This window comes from Dermacentor albipictus, chromosome 1 (assembly GCF_038994185.2).
Source record: "Dermacentor albipictus isolate Rhodes 1998 colony chromosome 1, USDA_Dalb.pri_finalv2, whole genome shotgun sequence".
In the NCBI taxonomy this organism is placed as follows: Eukaryota; Metazoa; Arthropoda; class Arachnida; order Ixodida; family Ixodidae; genus Dermacentor; species Dermacentor albipictus.
In genome coordinates, this window is record NC_091821.1 from 14,916,966 (window position 1) to 14,943,833 (window position 26,868).

Here is a 26,868-nt window from a genome sequence, read left to right on the forward strand (position 1 = left end):
CTTTGGCCTGTTTGAAATTGAAAAGGTTTGTATAAGTGGGGTACCTCCGTAGGATTACCCAAGCCTTATTTTGTGCTTTTTTGGCTTCAGTATACTCATTTGTCCGCTAGAGATTCAGCATTTTGTGCACAATACCAGATGACTGTGGTGTTGCCTTTCCTGCCGCTGAGATTATGACCTTTGTGATTTTTTGTTAAGTTCGTCAATGCTTAATTCTGGCGAAAAGACAGCTTCCAGTTTCGCATTTTCCATAAAAACCAGCCAGTCAGTGAGCTGTAATTTCCACCGGCATGACCTAATGACTAAGGTTGGTGGTGATGATAAACGTTTGATGACTGCGGGCAAGTGATGACTACCATATGATGCGTTGAGGGCTTCCAATTTAAGATCATTAAAAAGAGATGGTGTGCAAAAAGCTAAACCTAAACAATTAAAGGTGCAGCAAGACTGTGAAAAGTAGGTCCATGAACCTGAATTTAAAAGGCAGATATCATTGGACAGAATAAAATCTTCAACCAGCTGCCCTCTTTGGTCAGTCAGTTTTGACACTGCCCCAAAGAGTACAATGAGCATTAAAATCCCCTACTAAAACAAATGGCTCCGGTAATTGATCTGTTAAATTTTCTGTTTAGTATTAAAATGGGTGTGGGGTGGAATATACAGTCAGCAAATGGTGATGGTTTTGTGAGACAGAATGGTGACGGCTACGGCCTCGAAAGATGTATTCAATCGGACATTTCGGGCAGGAGTGCCGCTTTGCATGACTATAGCGACTCCTCCTGATAAACGGCTGGAATATTCACAGTCCCTTCGGACAATGGTGAAATCTTTGAGAATTTGACTATTTTTCGGACTGAGATTCGTTTCCTGAAAACACACTGCAACTGGCAAAAAGATGTTGATGACATCTTTGATGTCAGCTATATTGTGTATGAGACCTCTGCAATTCCACTGTACAATGAAAGCCATGGTTGTGAAATAAAAAATGTACTGATGTGTGCGAACTTAAAAATTAAAGGTGACATGCGATAAGAAATAATACACGTATGATGGACGGTAACCATTCAGGTTACCTGCCCCTTTTTCGGCGCAGTTACAAGGAGCTTGCCCTTCTTAGAGCACTCAGATGAACGCTGTTCCTTTGGCGTTGATGATGCCGGGGTTTTGGCATCGACTTCCATCGCCTTCTCTGAGGGGCTGGATGGATGAGAGCCAGGTGCCGAGCCATGAGCCTCGGGCCTTGGTGTTCGGTTTAGTCTTGGGACCTGTGGAACAGCTGCCTACAGGGTCGTCTTGGATGATGGTGGAGCAGCACTAGCTGCTGCCACCAAGGGGGCGGATGGATTTGCTACGAGACCACTGACTGTGACCCCCGTAGACTCCCGAGACCGATGTGGTGCTGCCCCCTGCCTTGCCACATTGGCGTAACTTGTTTGAGAAACCAATGAAAGCCTCTTCCTCGCTTCGAAAAATGAAATCTCTTTTACTGTTAGAGCAATCACCTCCTTCTCCTTTCGACAGGGACATGATCGTGAATATGCTGGATGATCCCCTTTGCAGTTTACACAGCATGGGGGAGCATTACAGTTTTCAGATGGTTAATCGGTGGCACTGCACTTCGCGCATGTTTCTTTGCCTCTACATGACTGTGATGCATGGCCGAACCTCTGGTACTTGAAGCACCGCCACGGATTCAGTATGTATGGTCTCACGTTGATTTTCAAATACTCTGCGTCAAGTGAACTGGGCACAGTACTCGTACCAAAAGTGAGTATCGTGTTTCGTGGGGATCTGTTGGTCATTTCGCCGGAGTGTTGTTCTTTGCACCTTAATGACATTTTGATCTTGGAATCCTTCAAGGAGCTCTTCATCACTAAGGTTCAGGAAATCTTCGTCTGATATTACTCCCCTGCTTGTGTTGAGCGAGCGATGTGCAGAGATTGTCAAGTTAATGTCACCGATGCTGGTGAGTTCAGCAAGCTTTTCAAGTTGATATTCCTTTGTCAATTCGAGGAGGAGGTCTCCGCTTGCCATCTTTAAGGCTTTGTAGTTAGGTCCAATCGTGTTTACTAGGCACTTGGATACTAGAAAAGGCGACAATTTTCTAACAGTTGTGTTGCCTTCACTATGAAGGACGTGGTACTTTGGGAAGGTCTCATCGTTTTGCTTCAAAAAGAACTGGAATGTTGCTTCGGTGTGCCCTCTTTTCAGAGGGTGATCTTGAAGGGGGGGGAAAGCGTTTGCCATCTAATCGTTGGAAAGTTCGGCGGCAATGGTGGCCGCCCACCACCGAGCCCAACAAGGGGACGCCACAAGGTTGAAAGAATACCTGCAGACACCAGCCATGCATCGCCGCTATAACCTAATATATATATATATACCCAAGACTGGATATATTACACACGGTTAACCCCTGCCGCCAGGAAATTCGGAAATAATGAGAAGTGAAAAGAAGACAGGAAAGTTATAAAGTGAGAAAAAGACGAAGGTTAGAGGGAGAGAGAGACAGGAAAAGGCAACTACCGATTTCCCCCAGGTGGATCAGTCCGGGGGGGTGCTGTTTACACAACCACCGCCGAGGGGCCGTAGAGATCCAAACACCCGGCATTGGCTTAACCCTCAGGATTGCCTTTTCCCCGGACACGACTAAGCCACGCATGGTTAGACGTGGGAGGGTCCAACCCACGTATGCTCGGGCACGTGGTGTCGACACACTAAACGCCTGCTGACACAGATGCCCCTACGGGGCGAACCCACTTATAATGATACCGATTTTAACAATATATCGATTATAACAATGAGAAGCTGCTGTACCGTTAACTTCTGTATGTTTTCCACGGTGAAGTAACTTGCTAACTACTACAATGCCCCGCTGCCGCATTATCGTTTATAACAATGGAGTCTGGCTGCTGGGTGTCCGAGCCGAAAGGTAGTGAAATGCGAAATCCTCGAAAAGAAAAATAGAAAACGAGAAATTCGAGCCGCTGCACGATGGCCCACTGCTCCAACAGCTGCCGCATGCTCATTTTGCAGCCTTCTCCACGGGCCTCTCTGCCATCGCCCTTCCATCCCTCCAAACACGAATGCGCTACGCCCATAGCGCTATGCTGCGCCACCCTCCAAAACACGAATGGATTGCATCAACTGTGCTGCTCGCACGTTGCTCGCTGGTTCCTCATTCAGCGAAGTTCTGCAAACAGCTTAATCACTCGCGTTTGTTTTTGTTGGTTGTGTCGAAGTCGTTCCAGACCCAAGTGGTTTCTCAGCCTCTTTTGACTCACCGCCGAAACCGAAGATGGCAAATCCGCCCGCTGATAATCGGCAATGCACGACCTTGCTGGTGAAAAGAAAGCGTACGGCTATATATTTGAAAACTAAGTGCTTTTGAAACTAAGTACTTCTAACTGATGAGGCGATCGTCGCGAACGTGCTTGCACCTGAGAGCGACGGCGGCGATGACGGCAGCGATGACGGCAGCGATGACGCGGTAGGGCAAGCTGCCTCAATGCCTCACAGGAGGCCCGGCAGATGATTCAGTCCCTCCGGGGCTTTGTTTTCATGAGGAACCTTCCGCTACACTATGTGGAGCACCTGGATACCTTGGAGAACGATGTTGGCAAGCTTTGCGTAAAGCATGCAAGGCTTACGGACATAGGGTTTTCTCATGCAAGTCAGTGAGAAGTACATGGCGAGATGCTTGTGGCGATCTCGCCTCAGCATTTCTTTTGGATTTCTCAAGCTGACAGGCTGCCGCGTCACCCTCCTTGTATATATTAAAAGGCTCCCTTTGGGGCCACCAAAGCGATGCCTCGGTGGTGCTCGCATATTGCTTGCCACTCGTGACCCCCCTTTACAGTTGTTATAGCAGTGCCATTCTTTAACGCTGACAGTTGTGGCTTGTTACAAGCAATCGGAGCACCCAGGAAGCAATTAAACGAGTGAGAACAATCAGCAGCCGGATGGAGGAAGATAGTGGGGAGGGGCACTGGCCGCCCCGCCATTATAGTTTTCTCAGATCAGCTCTGCCATCCCCCATTTTGATTTTTTCCTGCAACCTGGTTAGAACAATTATCGGTTATAACAATGGAATTTTTGTGGCACTTGAATATTGTTATAAGTGGGTTCGACTGCATTGATATAACCAAGTGTAAGACATATGAAACATTTAAAAAGACATGTTCAGGATCACGCTCCTGGGGAAAATTTACACCAGCAGCAAAGTAGAATGTGCTTGGTTACTGCTATATTTGCTTTGTGCGTGTCTAGTCTAGTAGTGTCTAGTGCCACCAGGTGGCTGCACCATGCAGGGCGTTCATGTTTGTGCCTCTGCTCATCAGGTAAAATGCTCAGACTGCTAGTGCTTGTATTTACCCGTATGCCGAACATGCTAGAACTTTCTATTGTGGTAGAAATCCTTCGGCGTGAAGTGATGGCCACAAACGCATAGATGCTGGTACCGACTGGATACCGACAGCCGGTTGTGCTGCAGCCACTCCGCTTGCATGTTGCCTTGCAGAGGGACATCATGTCGCAGCTTGACATGTCGCCGATCGCTAGATTTGCAGCCCTCAATGTAACAATGGTGATCCATGGTGCTTGAGAAAAGAAAGCTTGTGACGAAACACTGACCGTGCAGCTCGCGTCAACACGGCACGGAGAATGCTGTGACACAAGCAGATGACACTTGCTGTGTGCTGGAAGTGCTTAAGTGTAGTGATAAATCGTTGTGTATTCTCTTTCTGTTATTTTTTTCATAGAAACAAATTAATCAACATCCTGACTATTACGAACCACATTTGTTCACCATAAAGTTGGAAAATTATTGATGATGCAACCTGGGTAGCCAATCGGATAGCTCGACCAACTGACGTCAACTGTGTTAACTACGTCAATCGTGAGGACGCGGCTGAAAACTGAGGGGAGTGGCGCCGCTGCAACCCATAGCGATGCGCATTTTTACAACCTTATAATAAATTACATGCTTTATGCAGAGAGCTTAAATGTGTCACATAATGATCAGAAGGATCAACCCAGCAACTCAGTACGATTGTACAGTCGAACCTCGATATATCGAACAGCGCGGTGATCGCAAAATAGTTCGATATCGCCAGAATTCGATATATAAAATCACGTAGAAAACGCGTCAAAAACTAGCACAAATCAATCAATGAACCAATCGTGGCGCAATAGATACTCACATGAAGCTTCAAACAAAGTATTTATTTCGTTCGCTGAAAGTACTGAAGCAGCGTAGCCTGCTTCATATTGGCAACCACGTGCTTGACCACGGCGTCCTCAACATAGTCCAAATGGTCCAGAAGAGACGGTCCAGTGCCTTCTATTGCGCCGCAGTAGCGGCGTACAACGGCCAACGCAGCTACAGCCTCAGTTGCAGTCGGGAGCGGGGCAACATCAGCGCTTGCTGGATCAGCTTCGGCAGCGTCTTCGTTTGGCCGCTCAGCAGTCACTTCTGCCGCGATCTCATGTCTGTTAGGGCCGATTTACGCTCGAGCCGCCCATCGCCGCAAGCCGCACCGCACGCATGTGGTCGCGCGAAAAATTGCACGTATCCAGCACATGTGCACAAATTACGATTTACACTGTGTGCACAGTGTATACCTTACACATTGTAAACCGAAATTTGTGCACAAGTGTTTGATACGTGCGATGTTTCGCGCGATCGCACGCGTGCGGTGCGGCTTGCGGCGATGGGCGGCTCGCGCAAACTCCGCCACTGTTCCGGTGCTGTCGTCACCGCCAACGATGTCCTCAATGCACATGCTGTGTGGCTCAGCACCGACAAAGCGCTCCAACTGGCTCCACGACCGCCTCGATCATGCGCGCACGGCGGAGCTTGCCCCGCCGTGCGCGCGTGATCGAGGCGGCCATGCTGGCTCCAAGCCGCCGCGTGTGTACGCCGCTACGTTCAAATGGCGCCCTCGGCGCAACCGATGTGGGCAGCTGTCGTACGCAGCAGTCCGGAATGCCCATCGCACTGCCGCTATCTTTGAGAGTGTTGCGGGAAAGCTCGCCTCCTGTCAACAGAGCGCACTTTGTCTGGGGCGGCGGAGTTCGATATATCAATTTTACATCCGGCCCCGTTCGAAATAAAAAATTAAAAATGCATGCGATTTTCCATGTGATATAGAAAGTGTTCGATATACGCAATAATTCGATATATCCGTGTTCGATATATCGAGGTTTGACTGTACAATATTGCTACGGAACAACATGTGCGATCACGAAAGGCCAGCAGTGTGAAGACGACGACGACGATTAGAAGCTAGCGCGGGCTGTTGCCTCTTGGCCAAGCGCAGCGTATTTTCCTTGTAAATATATTTGTACATAGCTTTTCGTCTGCGTCTTCCTACGTAACATATCTGGTGGAGGTGGACGTTCCCTGTACCTCGTCACGGAGCTTCGCAGTGGACGGTACGTCGAGCCTTCCTTCATGGCTCCTGGCGACGACAACCCGACTCCGCCAGCTCCGACACCTGCTGCCACTTCGACGACCTACATCACTTTCCCCGCTCCCCGTGATCCTGGCGTATTCTCTAGCAAAGATGGGGAAGATGTCGATGACTGGATCAGCCTGTATGAACACGTCAGCCGCAATAACCGGTGGGACCCTACTATTATGCTCGCCAACGTAGTCTTTTACCTCGGTGGCACACCTAGAGTTTGGTATCGAACGCATGAAGATGACCTCACCAGTTGGGATTCACTTAAGACACAGCTTCGAGACTTGTTTGGCAACCCCTACAGTCACCAACTTGCCATGTAGAAGGCGCTTTCCGGCCATGTGCAGACGTCAACCGAGCCCTATGTTACGTACATTCAGGACGTCTTGGCTCTGTGCCGAAAAGTTGACACCCACATGACTGAGTCAGACAAGGTTGCCCACATCCTCAAAGGCATTGCCGATGACGCCTTCAACTTGCTCATTTGCAACAATGTAGCGACGGTGGATGCTGTTATAAAAGAGTGCCGCCGCCTGGAACTTGCTAAAAGCCGAAGTAATGACCAGCAGTTTGCCCGTCTGCCCAACACCCCAGCGACATCTTGCTGTGCCGACACTCCTCATCCCAACACTGCCGATGTTACCAGGATCGTCCGGCGTGAGATTGAGGCCGCCTATCCGGCTGCCTTCGACTCCAGTCCCACCAACACATCTGCAGTCACGGTCTCACTGATCCAGGCAGTTGTCCGCCAAGAGTTCGAAAACATGGGTCTTCACACCATCTGCTTGGCCCATCGTCCTGATACCCGCCCGGCTTCTTCGATTCCGCCCCGTCCTGCATCTTCTTACCCACCACGTTTCCACAACCCATCTGAATGGCGCACTGCTGATGACAAGCCCATTTGTTTCCACTGCCATCGAATCGGGCACATTTCTTGGCACTGTCACAGTCGCTGGAGTTCCCCGACCCGGTCTACTTATACTGCCTACTCTCGCCCCTCAGGTGGCCCTTCTCGTCCCTATGCCGCACGCTCTGATAACGCCGCCGCTGATTCTCCTGCACCGAACCGCTCCTATTCTCGTTCGCCTTCGCCCCAACGACGACAATCTTGCTCTCCCCAGCCCCGTCGCTCCTATTCGCCGACTCCCTTCGGACGCCGCTGCTAGTAGGAAAACTAGACGATGCAGCGCCTCGAGGTGATGCTGCATTGCTCCCTACGCCGCCAAATCCTTTACTGACGTTGCCCACTCATCTGAACCTTCTTGATGTGCAAGTCGACGGTGTTTCTGTGTCTGCACTCATAGACATTGGGGCGCATTTGTCCGTAATGAGCGCTGACCTTCGTAACCGGCTCAAGAAAATTATCATGCCCACCACGACGCCTGTTGTCCGTGTCGCCAATGGCGGAACAGCCCCCGTAATTTGTATGTGTACCGCCCGCGTCTCCTTGCCGATCGCTCAACAATCGTGCTATTCACAGTCATCGCCCACTGTCCCCACGACATCATCCTCGGCTTAGACTTCCTCTCCGCACATTCTGCTCTCATCGATTGTTCCGCCAGTACTCTCCGCCTTGACCTGCCTGTTCTGGATCCTGCTGAACCACACCCCAGTCGCCTCAGTTCCGTCGACTTCGTTCGCTTGCCACCTTCGGCACTGACCTACGTTGACCTAGTGTCATCCCCACCAGTCCCCGATGGTCACTACATCGCGGCTCCTATGCAAGACGTCCTCCTTACACACGGGATCACAGTACCTCATACAGTTTTATCTATTACGGCGAATTGTGTCTGCCTGCCAGTGGTCAACTTTGGCTTGACGACACAAGTGCTGCCACGCGGGATGTCTCTGGCCCAGCTTTGCTCATTTGAGGATCACTCAGTAGCATCCATTGCAGTAGATGACACTTCACCCGATACTCCTCTACCATCGCAGTCGGCAAATTGTACCACCGCCGACTTACAAAAAATGATTGCACCCGACTTGCCATCCGAGCACGCTCGTGAAGTCTGCTGCACTCTGTTTTCCTACCACGATATTTTTGACTTTAACGATCGTCCTTTGGCCCAAACTACAGCTGTCAAGCATCGCATTAATACCGGCGATGCTCCTCCTATTCATCGCCGCCCGTATCGAGTGTCACCAGCTGAGCATCAAGTTATTCACGCAGAAGTTCGCAAAATGCTTGCCAAGAACATTATTGAACCATCATATAGTCCATGGGCGTCACCTGTTGTACTGGTCAAAAAGAAGGATGGCTCAGGGCCCTTGACTGCCTCCATGGTGCTCGCTATTTCTCGTCTATTGACCTTCGCTCCGGCTACTGGCAGATCGCCGTGGACGACTTCGACCGCGAGAAGACTGCTTTTGTAACACCCGACGGTCTTTATCAATTCAAAGTGATGCCGTTCGGTCTATGTGACGGTTTCAAATGGTCCACGTGCCTGTGCTACTTGGACGACGTTATCGTATTCTCCCCAACGTTCGCTACGCACCTCGAGCGCCTCTCAGCAGTCCTGGACGTTTTTCGTCGAGCCGGTCTGCAACAACGCATCGAAGCGTCAATTCGGCCATCGCCAGATTACCGTCCTTGGACATCTCGTTGACGCGAACGGAGTGCAACCGGACCCAGGCAAGATCCATGCTGTTGCGCGATTCCCTGTTCCGAAGTGTGTCAAGGATGTGCGCAGCTTCATCGGCCTTTGTTCGTACTTCCGCCGTTTCGTGAGAAATTTCGCCGCCATAGCACGACCACTAACCGAGCTTTTGAAAAAAGACGCCCCTTTCCAGTGGGGCGATAACGAGGCCTCTGCATTCTCACATCTAATCGACATTCCCACAACGCCTCCCGTTCTGGCCCATTTCGATCCTTCTGCGCCTACCGAAGTCCGTACTGATGCCAGCAGTCACGGAATTGGCGCAGTACTGGCACAACGCCAGCGTGGCCACGACCGTGTTATCGCTTGCACCAGCAGGCTCCTCTCACCTGCGGAGCGCAACTATTCCATCACTGAGCGTGAATGTCTGGCCCTAGTTTGGGCGGTTGCGAAATTCCGCCCATACTTATATGGCCGACCCTTTTCCGTTGTCACAGACCATCACGCGCTTTGCTGGTTATGCTCACTGAAAGATCCTACAGGAAGACTTGGTTGCTGGGCCTTACGCCTCCAAGAATATTCGTATACTGTCACCTAGAAATCTGGCCGACTTCACAAGGACGCTGACTGCCTGTCTCGCTACCCGGTCGACGAGCCTGACGCCGCCGACAGTAGTAGCGCCAATGGCATTTTTTCTGTGTCTGCCTTCGCTAACATCGCTGATGAGCAGTACTGAGACCTATCGCTGCGAGCACTTATCGAGCGTCTGCGCTCTACACCTACCGACGCATCCGTTCGCTGATATGTCCTCCAGGGCGGCATTCTGTATCGAAGGAACTTCCTCCCTGACGGCTCTGATCTTCTTCTTGTCGTGCCAAAACAGCTACGACAGACTGTGCTCTTTGAGATGCATGACGCACCCACTGCAGGACATCTTGGGGTAACCCGCACGTACGACCACGTCCGCCGCCGCTTCTATTGACCTGGTCTCGCTCGCTCCGTTCGACGCTATGTTGCTGCCTGTGATCCCTGCCAGCGTCGGAAAACACCTCAGGTGCTACCTGCCGGTCATCTCCAGCCGATCACCGTCCCTGTAGAACCGTTCTTTCATGTTGGATTAGACCTGCTTGGTCCCTTTCCCATGTCATCCTCTGGGAACAAATGGGTAGCTGTCGCGACTGATTATGCCACCCGATACGCTATCACTCGGCCTCTCCCTACCAGTTGTGCCACTGACGTCGCGGACTTTCTCTTGCGTGACATTATCTTGCTTCATGGTGCCCCGCGACAGCTGCTTACTGACCGTGGTCGAAACTTCCTCTCGAAAGTTATCACTGACATTGTGCGTTCCTGCTCCATTCAACACAAACTGACTACCTCATACCATCTTCAAACCAATGGCCTGACCGAGCGGTTAAACCGTACTCTTACCGATATGCTGTCCAAGTACGTTTCCAAAGTCCACCACAACTGGGACATTGCCCTTCCTTATGTAACATTTGCCCACAGGCACGACACCGCCGGATTTTCTCCATTTTACTACTGTACTGTCGCGAACCTACGTTGCCCCTAGACACGGCACTTCCTCCTGCTGCGATCTCAACAAGCGAGTATGCGAGCAATGCCATCGCCCTCGCTGACCATGCACGCCAGCTTGCCCGTGCTCGATTGACGGCCTCACAAACCACTCAGCAGTGTCAGTACAACGTCCGCCATCGTGATGTACAGTTTTCGCCTGGTGCGCTCGTGCTCCCGTGGTCGCCCTCTCGTCACGTCGGACTTTCAGAGAAGCTCCTTTCGCGATACACAGGGCCCTACCGTGTGCTGCGCCAGGTGACGCCTGTGACTTACGAAATTGCTCCTGTGGGTTCAACCTCGTCCTCTCCTCTGGCATCTAGTGATGTCGTGCATGTCAGCAGGCACTACACTGCTTCCGAGTCCGATATTTAGTCGCTCCGGGACGGCGCTTTTGCAGCCGGGGGTAGTGCTACAGATCACGAAAAGGCGAGCAGTGTGAAGACGACGACGACAATTAGAAGCTAGCGCGGGCTGTTGCCTCTTGGTCAAGCGCAGAGTATTTTCTTGTAAATATACTTGTACATAGATTTTCGTCTGCGTCTTCCTACGTAACAATATTGTCAAAATCGTTTCAGGGTTCTTTTAATTTCGGGTGAATCTGGCATTTTGAACTCCTGATTATTTGAACATTTTGGCGGTCCCTATGAAATCCAAATTATCAGTTGGCGACTGTATCTGTAGTGGTAGTATGACAATCGTCAAAATACGGACTAACCAGGAAGCAGGCAAGCATAGATGCACGCAGCAATGCATAAGCATTTTTGGCCACTTGTGAAATAAAGACACTTATTTTATGGTGAATGTGGTATTTTGAACTCTCCATTATTCGGAGACTTAGGCGGCCCCCGCCGAGTCCAAATTACAGATTGGCAACTGTAAAACCACTCATGCAGAGTAACCCTGTGCCATGCACACACAAGTGATGAACAGAGTTAAGTGTGTATATATATATATATATATATGCACAGAAATCAAATGCATGCACTCTATTATAGGCTGCTGAAGCTACTCAGTGCATACTGACAAAATACTCACTTTGGCATTACTAACAATGAGGGTTGCTGCTCTTTGGACTCTGAGTGTTGTGTCTTCTTCTTGCGCTTGCGTAATTTCTTCTTCCTTTTAGCTTGCATCAACATTGAGCATTCCATTCCAGTGCCTCCTGGCACTTCAAGCTCCCCTTTTGCTGTGCCAGTGTCCGAGCTCTCGGCGTCAGTAGTGGTTGCAACGTCCTCCTTATCCTCATCTGCTTTGATGTCCACGGAGAATGCCACATGTCCAGTTGTCTCGCTGCTCCCCTCTCTTCTTCTTTTCGCAGGTGGAGCATCTGCAAGTGGACACAGCACGGTGCGGATGGCACCAACATTTTGATAAAGGTTACTATTTCTACAAAAGGCCTTTTGGCTCAAATTAAAGTGTAGCCTTACGAAAGAAAAAACTAGGAAGCTTGACCTTATTGTTATGGAGGAAAACTGACAGTGTGCAGTACAATATGAGCATGTCTGCCATTATACAATGGCAAACTATTAATTTTTCTTCAGTTCAAGTGCACAAAACAAGACAATAATAGCAGTCTGCATCATGTGGCTTGCACAACCAAGTCAAAGTGTTTAAGATGCCCGATCATAGCAAAGCATCCAAGTAGATTGCGTGCATGACGGTACGATTTTGCCTTTTTATCACCAAACTTGATTCCAAATGACTACAGCTCCTTGTTTCTGTTCACACACAAAGGTGTTTTGGCTGTCACAGCTGCAATAGGAGCAATTACACCTGTGAGTCTTCTGGTGCTAATTAATTCTGTTTGTTTAAAGCTTAGTTTTACCACATTCCTTGCACCTTCAGCATCATTAATGATGTGCAGAAGCAGAACAAATTTTGAATCATGAATCTTTTAGCAAATTTTATTTCATCCACATCTGTGGACTCCAAGCTCTCAAAGATACTCAAGGTGTGGGAACCATTTCAGGTACTTCATGTGAACTGTGCTGGGCAACAGCAAGCCACTTCAGAAATTTGTGTAGTGGAAACTATTGTCAAAATCAATGAAAGCATAAGTGGGCACCTCTCTCTAGCTAGGCCATTTTCAGTGCTCACTTTCAAGCGCTAGTGAGACGGTACAGTGGCACTACATTGTACGTCCGTCAGAGAAAAATGCACAAATGCTGAACTGTAAGACTCCGACGGGCCCATAGTTCTCACTATAGAGTGCGACTATAGAGTGAGACTATAGAGTGAGAAACTCCTTGGACAGGCCTCTGCTTCCTTCGATGATGATGATGATAGCCTGCTGCTAGTTTTGCTAGCTGCGAAGCATTGACGGAAGGAGTATTTTGCTTTTATGCATGCTTTGGCGCAGGCTTGGTGCAATTTTCCACTAAAATGCCGCTTTGGTGCAGGATGGTGTAAAGGGTCACTCTCGGCGCAGTTTGGCACTATTGACACAGCTGTTCCACAACTGCCAAGAAAGGTTTGCTCTAAAAACTGCCTGTCCCTTGCACCCTGGTTGCTTGAACGGCTGGCCAGTGCCTGGTGCTGTCAGTGCTAAAGCAGGCTGCAGGCAGGAGGTGTAGCCAGGGGAGGTGCCTACACCAGGCTCGTGCCCTCCCCTTCCCCCTCCTGCAATTTCTGTGTACTAGTGATACCTGGCATAAAACGACAACACCTGCCAGCCCTGCCCCCCATTACGGCAAAGTGCGTGCTCTTTAAACTTTAAAAGAGAGAGAGAAACCCTGACTATGCCACTGACTGCAGGCACCCACTTCGTACGACTTCTCTACCTCTTAGGCAGCTGTCATCGCTTACATCCTCCTGCAGAAGACGTCCAGGAAGTCACTTCCTACCATAAAAAGATCTAACATTAATTCTCTGTCAAAAAACATGGCGCTTTCCAGGTCTTTGGGCAATATGTTGGCATAGCCACTGAGTGCCACAAATGTCAAATGTCGCGAACTCGCAACATACTGTAGCCAAAGCGGTAATGCAAAAATTAACTACCGTCTCAAGCTCAATACACACCCATCGTAATCTCTGCTATTAAAGCAATACAAAGACAATTTTGGAAGCATGAGCTGACTTTATATTCACAAAGCATGTAGAATATAGATGACATTGCAAGTGTCAGCACCTCTTCGATTATGACTCTAAACAATGGTGGCAAGCCTCCTATTTTATTGCTACTAGATGGCACCGCCTGTCACTGCTTGAAAACACTGTCGTGAATGCATGATAATTGGCACTTGAGCCAGGAAACATATTCTCAGGGCATAGGCTGCATTTATAAGTCGGAAATTCATGCCGACCAACATCAAACGGGTAAAAGCAATTACAATTGACTAAGAGTGCAGTTTGACAGAAATGTAAAGGCTGTCCTTTAATTCAATCTCCGGGTCATTCAAACAAATTTTGCATGCCCTAGTGAGATTGAATTATTGGTTGTCAACAGTACTCATCTACTTAAAACATGCACTAAGGAAGATGAAGTCAGGCATCCTACATGTGATGATTGCCCTCACAACACCAGAGAACACACTCCATTGTGCGCTTGGTGCTTTAAACCCTTGCAAAAGAAAACAAGGAATATGGTACTATATGCTATAAGTTTGCTGTAATAAAGCTTTATTGTACCAGCTCCGCGCAAATGTGTCACATCCAGACTAGTACAGCACTTTCAAGGATGCAAAATTCCAAAGAATAATAACTTTCTTTGTTTTTCTCTTTTCGGCGGGCCAAATTGCATAACTCGAGGTTAACCACAAGAGAGCATGTAGGATAACAGAAGGGGATGAAGAGACAGTGTTGTGTCTTCATCCCCTTATGTTTTCCTATGTACTCTCTTGCACTTAACCTCAAGTTACGCAGTACTAACTAGACCACCAGTCTGTTCTTTTGGCCAAACTGTACTTGAATAGTGACCATTTTTGGTTAAAACTGAATTCACAGAAATAAATTCGGACTGATTCTCCTGGCGCTTTGTGATGTTAATTGAAAATGTCAAAGCACATACAAAACTGTATGCATCTGCAAATGTGGTACATCAAAAAATGTACTTCCGAAGAGTTTGCTGTTGGGCTAGTTGGTACCTGAACAAAAAGAGCGCAAGGAATGGTACAAGAAAGAGAGAAGCAGCTTTTTGTCCTGTTTCTTGTGCTGTTTTTGTTCACAGCAAAAAATGCAATGAAGGAGCTATGCTGTAATTTGCAGAAAATGTATCACCATGTGACCTTGATATGAGGCAGGACAATGATAACAGCTGGATCACAGGCAGTAACCGCTGCTAATTTGCAACGCAGCCAGAACTATATGTTGACTGCTCTCCTGATGGTTTAAAAGCAGCACATAAAATGTTGATGGTGATCTAGCATTTTTCTTTGTTTAGGCTAACAGACAAAGTGGGGACCTATAAAATACAGCAGCTGGCATAGTATTGAAACCCATGAACTTTCCTTCTTTTTCTGCTGAAATCAAGGGAGCGCAAAGAAACAGATTCTTAAGAGGGAAGAGCTACTTGATAGGTCGTAGTGTGGTAAATTGCACCAAATTTACTAAACTATTAGAAGGTGTTCATTATAGTCTGAAAAATTTAAGCTACTTTGCTCAAAAATCTGCCAAGTTAGAGGCAGTCGTAGCTGAATACCTAGGTCCGTTATCCTTCTCCCTTAAAAGAGATTGTAAAAAAGTTTTATATTACTAATTTTAAATACTTTAAAATTTGCCTATCTAAAAATTATGTGAAACCCCCACACATCTTGGACAGTTTCTCGGGTTTGTGAAAAGCAGAAAATTATCAATCTGCTTCTCCAAGGCCATGTACAAGGTGCAATCGTTTTTTTTTCACAAGAATGTTGCAAGTCGCTCATGCTGCAGAATTGCAACACCAATCCATGCCTGTGTCGCCCAATCGCAAGACTACGGTGCACCTCACGTGTCGATTTGCTTGTTGAACGTTGTTATTCAGGATGAAGTAGAAATGCATGCAGTGCAGAAGCAAACCAGCCTGCATGGATATGCGCTGTGCCACCAGCAGCACATTTGTACTGTGAGTGAACAGGCCAGGCCGCTGGTCTGCTACAATGCACCGTTTAAGCACCCTATCATCATATGTTGGTAACGAGTAAACCAGGCAGACTGCTTTGTCACATTGTGGTTTTGGAACAAACTTCCTGTTGCAGCCAGTCCTCACTTCTTGTTCGCCTTAAGTCCACCCGTCTCTTCTTGTGTGCCACTCGGCGCTCCGACACTTCACAGTCCCTTCATTCTCAGCCCTTTCCTTCTGGCTGCTGCGTCGGTGACTGGCAACAATACACAGACACTGTTAGATTCTAAAGTGGCTGTCAGCTTGCAGAACATCCGAGTCCATTTCCCACTCACGTGTAACCATGCGAGCATGAATGATATGCGTTCAGCAGGGTGTGGGCCCGTGAATTGCACAGCAATGAGCCTTGCATGCGGCCACCGTGATGGTCTTTGTGTGATGTGGTGTGCGATGGTTTTGTTAAATCTCAGCTGCAATGTAAAAATCTGACTATGTAAGGGCTGGGGTCGTATTTGTTGCGGCTGCTTGGGAAACCCTAAAATGCCGTTTGCAGAAAGCCCTTGTCATAAAAAAGGGAGACCCGGCAGCGCAGACACCTTCAGTTCAGCATCCCATGCAAAAGCCACTCAGTCAAAAGATTGAGTGTCGTCCACACTTTCTTGTGGAATGCATATTGGACAGGGAGACCTTTTGCATTCTTAATTAAAGGAGCGCAGCAATCTGCTCTTGCCGATAAAGAATAGCTGCAGTTTGCTTAGGGCATTCATATATGCCCAGTGAGCAAAACTGAGAAACACACCTTTCTCATTTTTTGAACATGGCATGTATAGCCCTTCAGATTCAATGTCTTCTTTGACAGCACCTGCCAAAACAGTGCCATTTTGAGTTGGTCAGCATTAAATATTTCTGATGCCGCGAGAATTTATTGTTGCCTGTCAGGAGAAGCACACTTTCAGAGCCGTGGATTGCAGCACAGTACTCAATATGTCGAGTGTGGCTGTCAACAAGAGTTCGATACATGCGTGGTACAGTGCTATGTTTTGCATGGTATTTCCAAGGGGATTTTACAACTGTTCGATAAAGACAATAACTCAATATATTCTAGTTTGATATATACAGGATCAATTGCATTCAAGAAAAAAAAAAAGAAAGGAAAGAAAAACTGTAAATTGATACAAACATGTTCTTCAGACATGTACTGTTCTGTACATGTTCATAAAGACATGTACAGACACTGCGATACAGACATGTTCTAGAACAAAATAAAAGGATATATATCACGTCGAGCGAAATTTCTATGCTGTCTGCATAGCAGAAAAACAACCAGTGTTAGTTTGATCACAAGTACATATACTTATTATGCCCAGCTGCTTTGTATATTTTGAACTTTTCCTGTGCCTACCTGTTGCTTTACTCATCCTGTACCAGGCAACAACATAAGTTAGTAGATAAATAAATAAACAAACACTACTATAAATGTACAGCAGGCTTGCGTGCATTGGAAGTGTGAGTTAAAGCCCACAGAAAAAATGCCTGTGCCCTTACCTTCGTCTTCAGACTTCTCTCCTTTGTCTTCCAACACTTCATCAGCGACTGCAGTGGGGCCTGCGGCCACATTGGAATGCCTGCTGCTCCCGTCTTGATAGCCAAAGTGCTGCACACAAAAACAGCAGATAGGTACAATGTGAAGTTAAATACAGTACGTGAGGTTTCACGTCTTAAAGCTGGTGAAGTCTGAGATGTAGCTATAAGGTCACTGTGCAAAATTCCTATAAGCTTTGATCCACTATGGCTCTTTAATCTGCAAGGAATGAAGCAAGCCTGGCTGTGTGTAGGGTTATAGTTCGTTTTTTTTTATACAAACACACGTACACATACAAACAAAAGGGAAGGGGGGCTATTACACAAGAAAGAGAGAGTGAATTGGTGAAGATAATTTGTAAATCCTCATTGTGAAGTGATGCCAACAGCATGCCTTATACAGGACTAAATTCCATGTGTCCTCGACCATCTGGGCCACTATTTTATAGGGATGCCTTTTTCAAAGCTAATGCCTTTTCATGCTTTTGGCATTTATGAGTGGTAGCATTTGACAAGTGGAGTGTCACTCTGACCCCTTACGAATGTGTGAGCAGGAAGCAGACGTGCGCTATAACCAGCAAACGGATGCTGTCGTACCTTTAAATAATGCTGCAGTAATTTGTAAATTATTTAATACCTTGCTATCGCTGTTGCCCTTTAACTGCAATATTTTTTATTCAATAATGAAGATCTTAATGTCATTTCTACCAAAGCACATGTACTTCAACTTTCGAATTGAGAAAGCAATTATTCACTGCAGTTTCACCTGAGTGAAGTATTGGCATGCTGTATATGCACACTGGCAACCTCTACGAGTGGAGCAAACTAAAGATGAGGATGTCTGTGACAGGTTTTGCCAGATTCATGTCTGTTTACAGACAGAGTTGAATTCTGGGGTTTTTATGTGCCAAAACCACAATTTGATTATGGGGCACGCTGTAGTCGGGGACTTCGAATTAATTTTTGACCACCACGAGGATCTTTAAAGGTACACTAATATGAAACGATAAATCAGTTTAGACCGATAAAGCAGTCTTTGAAAACTCTGTTGTTGTTAATGTGGCAATGATAGGATGATTATTAGAAGATAAAATGAAGGCCAAAGTTTCACACGTTGAATTTTGCGCTGAAACCCGAACGGTGGTACATAAGTGTGATGTCACATATCTCAAAGTGTAATTTTTCACATTTAGGCGGCATTGACCAGTTAAAATATTTCCGAAACTTGACGTATTCAGTCTTTGACTCCTTTAGAACGCAATCTAGTGGAACTTTACCGCTAAATAATCACCTAGGCCCTAGCAGATGACGTCAGAATTTATGACGTCATGGTGGGCTGTTGCTGGAACTTCAAGGAGGCTTTGCCACCAGTCTTTCATTTTTGCCCCTTTTCTGGCCTACCAAGCATTTTCTTGTGGTAACAGTGGGATTTTGGGCACTGGGGAAGGGTGATTTACTAATATTAAAGAAATAATTTTTCTCTTTAGTGTCCCTTTAATGTGCCCCCAATGCACCAGACATGGGTGTTTTTGCATTTCCACCCAGCAAAATGCTGCCACAGCGGCCAGGATTCGACCCGGCGACCTCGTGATTAGCAGCGCAACACCACAGCTGCTAAGCCACCACGGTGGGTTTGCAGACAGAGTTGAAGGAGCATGAAAACTATGTGACATGCTGCATTTTCTGCACTTCATTTAATGCCACATTTTCTCTGTATTTGAGGCCAAAGCCACATAGGCTGAATTTAGTTTCATTGAGGCTGAAAGCAAACGAAGTAAAAAGTGGCATAATTAGCATGTAATGCTGATGCAACCACAACACTAATTTGAAGATATGTGCTACAGTTACTCAGACACATTAAAGACATGTTTGAAAAGTCAGAATGTGTGTGAAATGGAAGCTAATACAGATAGGATAGCCTGTAGAAATTGAAGGAATTCTTGCTCTTGTAAAAACACTGGTACTGTGCACATAATTGAAGTACATGAACTAGTAAATGTTACAGGTGCAGGTTGTACAGGTGTTGTATAGGTTGATAAAGGTGTACTTTGAACTACACTCACGTAGTTTGACTTACAGTAGTATCGACATTGCCAAATGGAACATGCTTGGCAACTTACAAGGAGCCCATCTTACAATTTTATATGGCTCCTAACAGCATATCGCCATGATGGAATGATATAAGTAGGTGATGTGGTGAAATTAGGAAATTCACATAAGATGGCGGCATCAGCTGGCGCAAGAAAGGGTAATTGGAGATCACATATCGCTGCAGAATAGCAGGTCTGTGCCTATTCTTTATGTTTTATCACGCGTTGCCCTGTACTCCTGCCATCAAGCCGGCCCATCGTCATTCAGATCGCACCAACCATGAAAAAGCTGTATACCTGTCCTCTACTCGAACCACTTCACACCTTTCTTCATTTTTGTCAAAACATCACAAGATTGGAATGACCTTCCCACTGATGTTGTGCTCCTGTCCAGTAGTACCGACTTCGATTGAAAAATTTAATGACATTTAACACATCTGTTAATAGCCCATCTTTCATGTAAAACCCCTTACTAGGGCCTTCGAGCTACTGTAAATAAATAATAAAATAAATAGATGAAATAAAGCTACAAGCAACCAGTCACAATATCTGTGACAACAAAGATTGTGCTGCCAGTTCTGCAGCCTCTGCATCCCCTTATTATTCTTCCCCTTTGGTGGGTGAGCCAAGGGAACCAGCAGCACAACCCCCCTTTTTCCTCCCCCTTGAACATTTCAACTTCCTTTACCCTAATCTCATCACCGTATCCACAGCAGGATGAAAGCCTCTCCCCGTGATCTCCAATTACCCTTTCTTGCGTCAGCTGACACCATCTTATGTGAATTTCCTAACTTCACCACATCACCTACTTATCTGTCATCCTTGACTGCTCCCTTCTCTTGGCCCCCATTCTCTAACAAACTAGTGGTTATCTTGCCGATGTGCTACATGGCCTTCCCTATTCCATTTCTTCCTCTTATTGTCAACTAGAATATCAGCTAACTCCCTTTGCTCTCTAATCCACACTATTGTCTTCCCGTCTCTTAACATTATGCCTGATGTTTTTCATTTTATCACCCTATGTGCCATCCTTAACTTTTCAAGCACCCTACTCTATGTACCCTTTATTCTCATTCCCCATTAGGGGTGGGGGACAATAAACTTTATAAATAATGTCAAAGAAAACAGTTTTTGCCCTGATGAAGACAAGGCTCCTTGTTGAAATGTTGGCTCCGAGCTGAGGCTTCCCTTGTTTACGCACTGCTGATCCCTTTAAGTCTCCATCTTCATGTGCACCGATGTCTGAATTGTTTGGATTACTGGAGCGCAGTTTCATCTATTGATAAACATCATTATATCTTACTATTACTTTTTTAATAATTTATACCATGTATTACTGCCGATGCAGTATGTATTTCAACTTGTCCTCCTGATTTTGCATCTTTTATCACTAGTAATTTTTGTGACATTTCCTCTAGCCCGCACCCCTCTATAATGCCTTGAAATTAGGCTATCAAAAATAAATAAATAAATAAATATATGAATGAATGAACGAACGAACGAACGAACGAACGAACGAACGAACGAACAAACAAACAAACAAACAAACAAATAAATAAATAAATAACACAACCCAAAAGACATAGGGATAGAACTTCTTTTCCTTTCATCTGTTGGTTTTCACTACCTTGCAATTTACACACACCAACAAGCACTGCAATAAAACTTACAGATGCTGGCCAAATGGCAAGACCCAACTACCTCTTATGAAGACACCAAACACAATGACACCTTCACACCGTTGTTTCATGTATCAATACAGTTAATTGCTACAGCTTACAAATGTATGGAGGGTGGAGGTTGAGTGGCATTACTTATGCTGCTATATGCATCATACGGGACGTACCATATTTACTCACATAATGAATGCACTCTTCGTTCAGAAAAACCGAAACAAAGTTGAAGGAGGGGAGGGGGTAATATGTGACGTAAATTTTATAGGAACTTTTTCAAAAGAGCAAAAACTGATTAGTGTGTTAATGACAAAAAAATGCATTACGATAATTTAGCTTTGCAGTAAATATACATGTACACTGCTTGCAAACAGTAACAGCCTTTTGGTCTTAGGTCACTGTAAAACGAGCCTGATTCATAGCGAGCAGCTTGTGCTTTTCCACTAGTAATGCCTACAGACGTCAACAATGCCCTCCAACAGCAACATTCCCAGGCTTCACCTCTTACTCCAGGGCTTTTAACTTAAAACCAGCTGCTTAAGTGGAATTACGGCCTATTGTGCACAGCAAAATGCAGGAAGCAAAGTGAGCAACAGACAATTCTGTGATGGTCACCTTCGATGTAGAAAAAACATTCAAATCCCTTACACTGTGGGAATCGGTGCAAGCGAAGCTTTGATCTGGCAAGACAAAACGGCGCATTATGATAAACGCGCAGCAAATTTTGATGATGAATGCATCCTGTACTGGTCATCAGTAATGGTGGATGCATTGCAGAGTAAAGGTAGGTTTTATTCACGGGTGATATTCCTGAGCAATCGCTTTTGCTAATGCTATCACCTTGGTGAGATTTTGTGTGACTCACGCTGGATGTGTCATAGTAGATGGCCGTAAGTGTTCCTGACACTGTGCTGTGATAACAAGCTTGGCACAGCACCAAAAATACACGCTGAGCCATATATGCTGATGTGTGTGGAACTAAGGCATGCGAAACCTTCAAAAAGTATCCACAAATACCGACAACTTTTACTCGGCGAAACTGCTGCCTTCGACCACGACCACCACAGTGAAAATACATCAAATTGTAGAGCAGTAGGCAAAGGAAGCTTTGCTTTAAAAATATGGCTAACATACAGCTTGCTGGTTCATTAATTTCTAGCTGTGCAATTGTTTACGTGTCGTTTTGATTGGCTGTTACCCTTGCACCACGGTGAAGAGCATTTCACTGCAATAGCAATTATATGGACACTCCAAGCGCATTGCTGCCATTGGTGTTCCCGTGGGTGTCGCCGTCGCCATGAGGTTCCGTATAAAGTACAAGGGCAATAACACTCGCCGTGCGCCCTACACTGTATGTGCGAGTGAAAGCGTGCAAGGTGAGCCGATGATTGCAGCTCAATGTCACCCACGCAAAAGGGATGAATGCGAAGAGGAAGCGGGCCATCTTCTCCTGCGTGCTAGGCACCCAATGTTGCGAGACGCCGGGGGCTGCATATGTGGCGGCTGCGCGCAGTCACGTGGCCATATTTTGAGAGCAATCTACATTGGGGGCAGTCTAGGTCCGGCGGCGGCTTGTAGCTTTGTGCGTGCTGTGTGTCCTCAGCGCTCGCTTTGCATTGACGCGATAGACATCCCGAATGTCACTTCGCTCGCTGCTGCTGCCGCATTTCCTCACGCCAGCGTTTTGATAGCGAGTGTCCGCAGTCATAGAGTGTGATGTGTTCATGTTTGCCGAGTGCGATGACAGAATGCTTACTAATTTACTTAGCAAGTGAATGTTTACAAGTTGATATGGCCGATAAAAGTACTATCCTTACTTCGTATGGCTGTCTGCTAATTTAATATCGCAATTGATGCTTCGCCTTTCGGGTGAAACTGCGTCTTCTATTTTTTCACCAAGAGATGGTTTCTGATGGCATGTGCTATCAATATCAGTTGGAGTGACTGAATTGGGAAACTACATCCCAGCCATTCATTCGGGGCTCTGCACAGGACTAAAGTTAGGGTGCAACTTTAGAAGTGGGAAAAAAAAATCTATATTCTGAACCGCAAGGTTGGGCATGCAAGGTTCATTATGTGAGTGCATTCATTATGTGAGTTACAGACAACCTAAGGGGGAAGTCTTGGGTTGCCTGACATGAACTCGTGAAGCTGAGGGGGGAGAAAAACGGCTCTGCTTGGCCAGTAAGGTGCAATCACCTGGCAGGCTCTGTCAACATCTTCAGGTGCAGCGAACTCGATGAAAGCAAACCCCTTAATGCGGTTGTTGTGGCGGTACCGGGGAAGGCTTACGTAGACCACCCGCCCATATCGACTGAAGACTCCTTTCAGCCATGCATGATCAGCGTGCAGCGGTAACCGCTCAACATACAAAGTGCATTCATCCACATCAGTCTTGGCTGTGAGATCAGCGCACCGTCGCACCCGCATGTGCTCCTCATCCATCTGCTCAGTGAGGGGTAGTCAGAAAAGAATAAAAAGACGGCTGATAAGGTGAAATCTAAACAGACCACAAGGTTACAATATCTGCTTTAACAATCAGCAGCAGGCAATGATTCAGTAAAACACTCTTTAAAAGCAGAAAGAATTATATGCACTGATAGAAACACAGAAGACAATCTTATACAGCTGAACGCTTCAACACTGAACGCCACTACAATGAAATTACTTGTACAACGAAGCCAAATTCCTACCTTTCCTGTGTATTGTGAGCACCTTTACAGTGAATACCACTAGAATGCATTTGCATGTACAATTAAAGAATTTAGGCGTCCTCGATGGATAATTTGTTGCTTTACAACTAATGCACCTAGCGCTGCCGCCACTGCTCTCCGCAGCCACCACAGAGCTGTGGTCAGCACTATAACTAGTGATGTGCTTGACAGATGTGCCAATCACAAGGAGAGCTTCAGTCCTGCTGCACAGTTCCACGAATCCCTTGTCAACTCATACATCACATGTTGCCACACAGCAGCCGATGTTATGGCTGACAAATACATTGAGGTTGACAATGACACGACTTGCTTGGAACTCACAACTGATGATGTCATAGAAGCCAACAAGGACGGGAAAGAGGCGAAGGTCAACAAAGGCAACATAGTTAAAAGCCTGAACACGAAAAAAAAAAGAACTACAATGGTGGCAACAGCGGTATTCGACGCTCTGCAGCCACACCTTGTATCGTTTCCAGGTTTCGCTGTGGAGTGACTATTATTGCAATTTCTGTAAAACCACACGCGTCAGCGAACTTGCCGCAATTTCCTTCTTTCCTTCCCTCCTGTCTCTCCCTGTTATCTTTGTTCTCCCCTTTCCCATTCCCCCGGTGTAGGGTAGCCAACCGGACGTTATTCTGGTTAACCTCCCTGCCTTATACTTTTCTCTTTCCTCCTCCTCCTCCACCGTGGAGTGTGCGTGAACCTCGATGACATAAGGTTGGCTGCACTCGCACATTTCCTCGAAGAAAGTGTGCAGAAGAAAATTGGCGACTTCTTTCGTTGAGTATCTCTTGAATTCATGTTAAATAAGCTTTTTATTTTGCTGGACGTGCTTAGCCTGCTCTATCGAAGTGGTACGGTGCCTAATCTTTACAACAAAGTGACCTGTATAATGAAGGATTTCGAAGGTTACAAGTACTTCGTTATAAAGGTCTTTGACGGTTCTCCTTTCAGAAAATTTGAATCCAGAGTAACTGCACTATGTTTTTTAATAGGTTTTATGCTCATCTGATCATTCTTGATTGACAAGGTTCAATGTTACAAATCAACACAAGGGCTTTAAAAGAAGCCATAGTGAAGGGTTTGAGATTAACTGCAACTACCTGAGGTTCTTTAACACACACACGAAGCACACGAGTGTTCTTTCATTCTGTCGCCATCGGAATGTAGCTGCCATGGTTGGAATAGAAGCCGTAAACTAAGGCACAGAAGCAGAATGTCACAGCCACTGAGCTACCACGGTGGGTGGTTTTTAAGGTAAAACCTAAAGTAATTTCTATTGTATATATCTATAGTAAACCTAAAGTACTTCTGAAAGGAATGCATGTTGAAAATAAAGCCGTTAGTACCTCCTAAACTCCTGATGATATGTAATTGCTGCCAATTGCGAGTGGCATACTAATGGTGTTTTAATTATGGTAGGTACTACAGCAGCCATGCAACCTCTTTCACATTACATTGGCTGAGCCAGCTAGCACCTCTCAAGATTGAGGGGCGGTGAGAAGATGCTTGCATGCAAATGAAGGTTTCAAGAGAGCTGTGGTGAACACAAGGTGCTGCTGCACACTCAGTACAAGGGTCTTCTCTTGCGTAAATACTCTCACAAATGCACATCAGATATTCCAGCATACAATTACAGACACAGATACCATGTGCATATTTCCCTGCCACTGTAGTCAGGGCTCTGCATGTGTTTGAGTTCACCTTCTGGCAGGCAGATTTGTGGCATCACATGGTGTCTGGATTGTATATCATGGAAGACATCACCGAAAAGACTGGGGCCAAGTTCTGCATGCAGCTGCTGATAAATATGTTTTTTTCTTCTCATTTTTGAAGTGTCATATGTACAGATATCTTTAAGTATGATATGTACAGACAGAGACATATTATGCCTTCAATAAAAATGCAATGAAATGCAGTGGTAGTACATTTTGCCAGTCTACAAAAATGTGATGGTATCATCCAATCACATGCATATCATTAACTCACAGTGTGCAGTAGTCCAAATGTGTGCCAAGGAAGTTGTCACAGTTGCTATGTGTCTACTATGTGTCTACTAAAATAAATTATAGCTCGGGAACATGATAGAATGGTGCAGAAGTGACCTATACATGTTCTACAACAAGCATGCAAAACTGAAGCTAACTTTACTGTCCCTTAAAACACACAGAAGCTTCAAAATGGCATTCAGGAAGACAGACGTTCTTAATGAGCAACTCAGCAGTATTACACCAGCCATGTAGTGCTACCAATGTTGGCTTGCATCGCTGAGACACTCAAAAGGCTTTAAATTATGACTGAAAAGATACATGACATGCCACTCCAATTATTAAAAAGTTTCATTCAGAGTACAATGTATCTGGTACTGCTAACTGGTTTCCTAGCGAAAGGTCACTCTGTAGTAACACTGCGATGCTTTAAGTTTCCAAATTTAGAACTATCAGGTGGTTCATGCAGTGCATGAAAGCTGTGACTTCAAATTTTGTTGTGACTACCTGAAGCTCTACCAATGTTCCTGGCAGCATACAACAGTCGCCTAAGGTTGTCAGATGGAGAATGTCTGTTTGCCCATCGAATACACTTCCTTGCATCCTATTGGTTGCAATGTGGGTTGTGTTTTGAATGAACTGCAACAACGAATTTTGTTCCTAAAAATGTTAAAATGGCTTGCCAGGGTTGTTGGCATAATAGGGCCTGTTGCTCTCATAAGATCGCTGGATGCAAGATTCATAGGGAATAGCATCATGGTCTACTCTTCCTAAATATCCTTTAGCGTAGCCTAGCAGAAGAGAATTGAACTTCGTTGATATTCCCTTGGTGGCATGTTCTTTTTAGCATCTGTTCCACTGTGCACGCATAAGATGTTATACCACTCTGCAGGTGCCAAAGATCTCATGAAGTTACTCTTAGCTGCTGTGCTTGCAGCTTGCTAACTCTTTCGTTGCTGCTAGAAATGTGCTCATTTTCGGTGCTTTTATGTTTCAACATTTTATTTCAAGATGTAAAAGTCGCAATGTATAATGCAAACGTAACATTATAGCATGATTACTAATGCTTTGAATGGATTTATAGCAGTAATAATTTCTCAGGATTATTTTTGATAATTATTACATGGGACTTCAAAGAAGCACCTCAAGGA

General features: G+C 46.0%; 1 protein-coding gene across 2 annotated transcripts in view; it reads right to left on the bottom strand.

Annotated features, from left to right (window-relative positions):
- The window catches only part of Larp7 (La related protein 7), a 61,993-nt gene that overhangs the window by 29,932 nt on the left and 5,193 nt on the right, over positions 1–26,868 (bottom strand). For both annotated transcript variants that reach the window (XM_065451905.2, XM_065451904.1), the window contains 3 exons: positions 23,215–23,460; positions 17,217–17,325; positions 11,672–11,963 (listed from right to left, as the gene is read on the bottom strand). In XM_065451905.2, coding sequence (XP_065307977.1) covers positions 11,672–11,963; positions 17,217–17,325; positions 23,215–23,460 — 647 coding nt within the window. The remainder of the gene's footprint in view (positions 1–11,671; positions 11,964–17,216; positions 17,326–23,214; positions 23,461–26,868) is intronic.